At 41.0% G+C, this 7500-nt stretch overlaps 1 protein-coding gene across 6 annotated transcripts in view; it reads right to left on the minus strand.

Moving 5' to 3' along the window:
• The window catches only part of cpx (synaptic transmission protein complexin), a 761198-nt gene that overhangs the window by 98193 nt on the left and 655505 nt on the right, over window positions 1–7500 (minus strand). For 3 of the 6 annotated variants that reach the window (XM_086547427.1, XM_086547429.1, XM_086547426.1), the window contains exon 2: window positions 6201–6573. The exons of the other annotated variants lie outside the window; for them this stretch is intronic. In XM_086547427.1, the coding sequence (XP_086403553.1) occupies window positions 6201–6237 (37 nt within the window). In that variant the 5' untranslated portion in view covers window positions 6238–6573. The remainder of the gene's footprint in view (window positions 1–6200; window positions 6574–7500) is intronic. 6 annotated transcript variants of the gene reach the window in all.

Raw genomic sequence — 7500 nt, forward strand, 5'->3', positions numbered from 1 at the left:
GGGGGGGATAATCGGAAAGGAAAATGGTGGGGCGTGGGGAGAGAGAAGGGTAGGGAGAAGGGGGTGGGGGGGGGGGATCGAGGAATGAGACAAATGTGTTGCAGACAAGAAAACACAGAAGAAGCTTTTCTACATCTTCTCAAAGAAAGTGCGTGTGTCGGAGGGGGGGGGGGAGGGGACAATATACAAAAAAGAACAATCGCACCATAAAATTATTAAATAAACGGAGCAATTTCGAAGTATAAGAAAAAGGGTCCCTTCTTTCCTTTCCATGTGCGTGAATCTTGCTACGATATCGAAGTCAACCGTGGCGTGGACTCACAATCGGAAAATGATGAGATAAGTCAAGAAAGGAAAAAGGAGAAAATATGGGAGTATTTCCTAGAACAGACATATCAATATCATTCGCTCAATAGAAGGAGACACAGAAAAAAAATGTAATAGAAAAAAATGAAAGAAACAAAAGGGGAAGAGGAGGGAGAGGAGATAAAGAAGTATACATACATACATACATATACATATATATATATATATATATATATATATATATATATATATATATATATATACATATATGTATACATATAATATATATATATATATATATATATATATATATTATATATATATATATCTATATACATATATATATATATATACATATATATAAACACACACACACACACACACACACACACACACACACACACACACACATGTACGTCTAAGTACGCGGTCGATAAGAAAAGAAGCAAACGGGGCCACATTCCCAGAAAGCCTCCGAGGCGTCATGATAAGCGAGATGGAAAATAATAGCCGTCCGTGAGGATCGCGCGGCGTCCGAAGGCATGGCCGCGGTGCCCCGGGAGAGCCCACGCACGCGTCCTTAAAGGGGGGAAGGAGAGGGGGGGGGGATATTGGATAACTCGGAATATTAATGGGAAAGTAGTCGCTGGCAAAAATTCGTGAAATATCTACAGGCGAGTAGAATTTTGATGGGGTGTTTAATGACGTGGAAAAAGAGAGCGAATCTTGATGGAAATGTGGATATCTAAATAGCCGCGGTGGCACACAAACACACACAACACTCACATACACGCACATACAACACACATTATACGTATACAATTTAATGGGAGTAACGAAAACAGTAACTATTAAAAATCATGTAAAGAAAAGCGAATACGTAAACGAATGTGGAACAAGAAAGTTTCTATCACATTCTACTGGAGAGTTAACTGGACATGAAGGGTGAGGATAGAGAAGCCCTATAGAGGCTATAGGAAACTAGAAATTAAATTAATTCGCTCTATTAAAAGACGGATCGAGTACCAGCAGTTGTCCTGTAGAGAAATTGCTTAAAACCGATGGAGAAAAGAGGGAGAGGGGGTGATAAATCGAAGGAAAAGGGGTAGAGAGAAAAAAAGGGGTGAGTATAACATGTGCAAAAAGTGATATTTGCGAGTGACAGAAGATATTAAAGGGAAATTAGAGTAAATAAAAAAAGGGCAAGGAAACAAGATAGTTAGATAAATTGATAGATATAAAGAGAAAGAGAAAGAGAGTAAAAAATAAAAAATAAAGACTCAATATAGCCCCGGACCAGAAAAAGGGCTGGCGAATAAAATCCCTTACACGGCCACCAAACGCAGGATGATTGACACCTTAGATGCTTTGGCCTTCGAGGCGCTGCTCTCCTCTTTGATCTTGGCCCCGGGCGATGCTGGGGGAATAACGGGCGTCGTGGAGCGGGGAAGGGAGTGGTGGAGTATGGGGGAGGGGGGGAGGTGCAGTGGTAGAGTGGAGCGGTGGAGTGGCGGAAAGGGGAGTGGAATTGGTGGAGTGCGGTAGAGAGTAGGGAGGAGTGGAGAGGGCGAGAGTGATTAGTAGAGTGGGGAGGGGTAGGGGGTGTGATTGGGGGGTGGGGGGGGAGAGCGAGTGGTGGAGTGTGGATGAGTAGGGTGAATAGTGGAATAGGGAAGGCAAGGGAGGTTGGTGGAGTGGGAAGGAGAATGGCGAGTGGTGGAGGGTAGTGGAGGTGGGGAAGGTGGGATGGGGGTGAGAATGTCATGGAGTGGGGAGATGACAGAACGTGACGTATCACAATTACGAAAGCTGGATCTAATGATTCAGGAAAAAGATAATTGATTAACGGCTTCACTTCCACTTCATTAAACTTTTTTTCTTTTCTTTTTTCTTCAATCAGCAAGGCTTATAACTAACTTACATATTACTACACTAAGGATTACCTGATCATCTACCTATTAATCAGCTACATATAGGATTACGTTTACCCCATAATTAATGGAGGTAACGGATTGCTTTCTTGTATAAGCCTATTAGCTATAAAAGATATTAATCCACGTGCCCGCTTAGTCTCTCTGGCTATGAGGCGGGAGAGGGAGAGGGGTGGGGGAGGCAGAGGGGGGAGAGAAGGAGTGGGGAAGGGGGAGGAGTGAGAGAGGGGATGAGAAATAGGAGAGGGGGAGGGGGAGAAAGGGAGTGAAGAATAGGAGAGAGGGAGGCAGAGGGGAGAGAGGAGGGGTGGGGAAAGGGGTGTGGTAAAGAGAAAAGGAAGAGAGAGGAGACGGGAAGGTAGAGGAAGTGAGAAAGGGATAGGGAAGCAAAGAAAAAGAGATGGAATATAGATAAAGAAAGAAGAAGGAATACTGAGAAGCGAGAGAGAGAGAGAGAGAGAGAGATAGATAGATAGATAGATAGATAGAGAGAGAGAGAGAGAGAGAGAGAGAGAGAGAGAGAGAGAGAGAGAGAGAGAGAGAGAGAGAGAGAGAGAGAGAGAGATAGCGAGAGAAGGAAATAGAGAATGAGAGAGAAAGGGATAGTGAGAAAGAGAGAGAAAAAAAAAAGAGAAAGAAAGAGAAGACGAAATGTTAATGGAAGCAAAGGGGAACAAGGGAAGGGAGAGGAGAAGAGAAAGACCGAGATAAACGACGAAGCCATATTTCTACATTTTTCATTCCCGAAGAATCTACCAAGAATGGACATCGAACTCCCTCGTGATAAAATCCACGGAATCCGATCTTTTTTTTTCTTCTTCTTTTTCTTCTTCTTCTTCTTGTGGTTCCCTCGTTAGTTTTGTGGCGAAGCCTCGTTATCTCCAACATTTGAAATAAGGGATAGGATGTGATAAAGAGCGAATGTAATTTGAAGAGTCTGTGTGGAGAGGGAAGGAGATGGGGAGGGAGCCAGTAATCGAGAAGGAAAGAGGGAGAAACGAAGTAAAATATAGAGAAAAAAGAGAGAGGTAGATAGATAGATAACAGAGAGTGAGTACGTGAGAGAGAGTGTGAGTGAGAGAGAGAGAGAGAGAGAGAGAGAGAGAGAGAGAGAGAGTGAAAGAGAGAGAGATTGAGTGAAGGGAAGAGAGAGCAAGAGAGAGAGAGAGAGAGAGAGAGAGAGAGAGAGAGAGAGAGAGAGAGAGAAAGAGAGAGAGAGAGAGAGAGAAAGAGAGAGAGAGAGAGAGAAGTGTGGTAAGAGGAGAAAGAGAAAGAGAAAAAAAGAAATAGAGAAGAAGAAAGAAAGTAGAGAAAAGAATAGAAAGAGAAAAGAAAAAAGGGAGAGAATATGAAAAAGAGAAAGAAAGACAGAGAGAAAGTTCGAGAACGAGGCCAATTACATCCAACCTTCCACGCTAAATGCTCTTCCCTATTCCCGGTGAGACCCCCTCCTACCTCTCCCCTTCCCCCCTCTCCCTCCACACATCTTAACCGATCCTCCCCCCGTGAGACCCCCTCCCCTCCCCCTTCCTCCCCTCTCCCTCCACCTCTTATCAGACCCCCCTCCCGGTGAGACCCCCTCCTACCCCTCCCCCTCCCTCCCCTCTACCCCCACCACCACCCCCACCACCAGCCCATAAAGACACCATGATTCCCTCGACGGCTTAAGAAAATCCCGCAGATAGGATTGATCAGCCGAACATGGAGGCATGATTGTCTACAGGTCCTGAAAGCCGGAGAAGATATTGGCTTATGCGAGTCTATGTCCGAAATCGGCGAAAAGAAAGGAAGAAAAAAAAGTGGGAGAAGTTGAAGGTTAAATTGGCTGATGGGGGTTGTTCTTGGGCTTCGTCTTGTGCACTCGAGCGATCTGTCTCCCTCTCGCCGCTTGATCGCTGTTTCTCATAAGGGTGTAGGATGTAGAGGGACATATATATGTATATATATATATATATATATATATATATATATATATATATATATATATATATATATATATATATATATAAGTATGTATATAACCTAACTCCCGACCCAATCCCAGACGCAAGACCGAAGTCTGACTGAGCCTCAGCCAACGCGAGTCCCTCCAGAAGCCTGCGATCTAATGACTCAAGATTTCGCCGAGAGAAGAGCCATCGAGGTTCAAAGTCACGCGGATCTCAAGCCTCCCTCCGCCAGAATGCATTAACTCAAGCAACGTCTGTGAGCCTCTGTGAAGCTTTTCCTGGGAAGACTCTTATTGCGCCACGTTACTCTCGGCCAGGCTTTGAGGTCGAGCTTCAAGCAGTCGGTAATTATGCGACTGGAGGACTCTCTGGATTTCTTAAGCGTTTTCTTATTCCTTTCTTTATTTATCCATTTGCTCGACCAGGACAGAGGCTGATCTTGGTTCCTTGGCGTAAGTGATTCGGTATTGTGATGTCCTCTGATGAATGCATGAATAAAAGAATAATAAAACAATTGGCCTTTTTCATAACTACCGTCGTGCATCAGTTGCATATATAGCATTCTGCATGCTTATTTTGGCACAAGAGCAATATGATTTCTGCGGACTGAAAAAAAAAAAAAAAAAAAAAAAATCTAAGAGTATCAAATGCAATTATCATCTCCATGGCTTACGTACAAATGGCAGCCATTCAACTGCATTCACAAACCTCCTTTCAAATGACATTATCAGCACCATTTCACCTTTATGATTACGACGATATTTACACTGGTCGTACAAAGGTAATGAGCACGACATCACTTAGAGGGGGGTCGGGGTTGGACAAGGAATTCATGCGAATGGTAATTAACCTCGGTAACTACTAGTATGTACCGTTACGATGGCTATTATCAAAGCTCATATTGTCTTAAGAACACTTTCTTGTGGGGTTCATCTACATGGGAGTGTATTGAAAAAAAATATATATATATTTATATCTATATACACAAAACTCTTCTATATCAAGAACTTTCAGAAAAAAAGAATAAAAAGGGGGAAAAATATCACTTGGATTTGACTAGGCAAGCACTGTTTGCTGTGAGAAATCGTGGTGGGGGAGGGTCAAGTGTTCCAAAAGGTCGGTGCTGCTAAGGGTTTGGAAGCTCTTAAGTCTAATCAAAGGAACTAAAAGATGCAGTGTGGAACGAGAAAACAAGCTTCGGGAAGTGCTTGAAAGTTAAGGCAAAAGACTCCGGCGCTGAGGCGAGATCCTATCAGAAAATAAGGGGAATTAAAAGTCTAAATAAGAAACAACAGACAAGAAAGAAAAAGAAGGTAATGGTAGTAGTTGGAATGATAATGATATTAATCATAATAATGATAATGATAAAAGAAATAATAAGATTGATAATAATAATGAAGAGGATGATAATTGCGATTATGATAAGAATACAAACAATAATAATAACAATATAAATAATAATAATAATAATAATGATAATAATAATAATAATAGAAATACTTATACTAACGCTAATATAATGTAATGATAAGAATGATGATATCTACAATGGTAATAAGAATGATAAAGATAATAAAATTATAATAAAAATGATAATAATGGTAATAATAAGGATAATGATAATAATGGTAATGATATCAATAATAATAATGATAATAGTAGCGATAATAATAAAAGTAGTAGTAGTAATAATGATTACAATGATAATAATGATAAAGATAATGATAATAGTGACAATAAAGAAATTATAATAACGATACTAATGGTAATGCAGATAATAGAAATAATCATAATGATAATAGAAATTATAAACAATAATAACAACAATAATAATGATTATGATAATAACATAAATGAACTGATATCTCTTTACCAAGGCTTAGGTTCATTTTAGCTTATCGAACCGTGCGTGGTATGTCATTCCCAATTTGCTTGGAAGGAATAATGTCTGAAACATGCCCAAGATTCAAAAAATACTTTGTAAGTGAATCAACATCAGTAATAGGATGCTTACTGGTCACCGCACTGACGGGATTCAGCATTCCAAACATGATGGCGACTTGTTGGTGTCTCGGAGGAAGGTAGAAGTTTGGAAGATATGAGAACGGTGTCTTGAAGAGGACGATTTAGGTGGGTACTTAAGGAGTCCTCGTGTCTGTGTGTCAGTTGTTCTTTTATCTAATTCCTTTTTTTTTTTAAAGATTTATTTTTTTAAAAACGGAAACGGACTTTTTGTTTTGGTATTTATTTAATATCTAGTCCCGCGAGCGACACCAGACATCACAAACAGAAGAGCGCTATCACAGCCAGTCGAAAAGTGACACACACACACAGGAAGTAGGCGCAGATGCGGAAGAAGCAGCAGTCACGTTCCCTTCACTAGATCACTGTAACGAAAGAGGAAATGGTTTTAGAGGTTCCTTGGAGGGCCTACAGTGCCAGAGGAGGCCACGTGGGGGTGCCAAGGTGAGTGACGTCACCACAACACCTGACATGTTCCACCCGACTCTCTCGCAATTTGGCATCTTTTTGAACACTTAACTTGTGTGGGTCATCGAACATCAGACATTCATGGAAGTGTTATCGGCATCATTAATGGAAGCCTAACATGTAAGATCCCAATTAGGGCTCGTGGGCTAAGAATAGGAAAGAGCGGTATTAGGAAAAGGAAGTAAATGGCGCTTGTAGACGTCAGGCAGCTGGGCATAAAAATAATCCAGCGCTTACCTCGTGATGGCAGTGCTCCCCGCCCTTCTAAATAATCCCAAATGCAGTTCCAGCGACGCAGGTAGCCAGAGCAATGTTCCGACTGCTGGAAATATCTCAGTTTAAGAGAGCTTCCGACTCGTTTCGCTAATGACCCTACTTGTATATCACGCTTAGTGCACTGCGGTACTAAATACTAGTCTCTTGTGGCGAGTCTGTGATTCATGGGTTCAAAGGAAATGTCTGCAGTAAAGGTAAAAGGAAGAGGATAAGAAACATATTTTGTAACGCATATTAAATGCATATAAACACAGATGTAGACATTAATGCCCCCGCACACGCACACGCACACGCACACGCACACGCACACACATATAACACACACACACACACACACACACAGATACACACACACACACACACACACACACACACACACACACACACACACACACACACACACACACACACACACACACATATATATATATATATATATATATATATATATATATATATATATATATACATAACATATACATATACATATACATATACATATGTATGTATATACATATATACATATATACAAATATATAAATATATAT

The sequence above is a fragment of the Penaeus japonicus genome, unplaced genomic scaffold, assembly GCF_977035675.1.
Source record: "Penaeus japonicus unplaced genomic scaffold, GWHDUDI00000001_assembly GWHDUDI00000019, whole genome shotgun sequence".
Classification (NCBI taxonomy): Eukaryota; Metazoa; Arthropoda; class Malacostraca; order Decapoda; family Penaeidae; genus Penaeus; species Penaeus japonicus.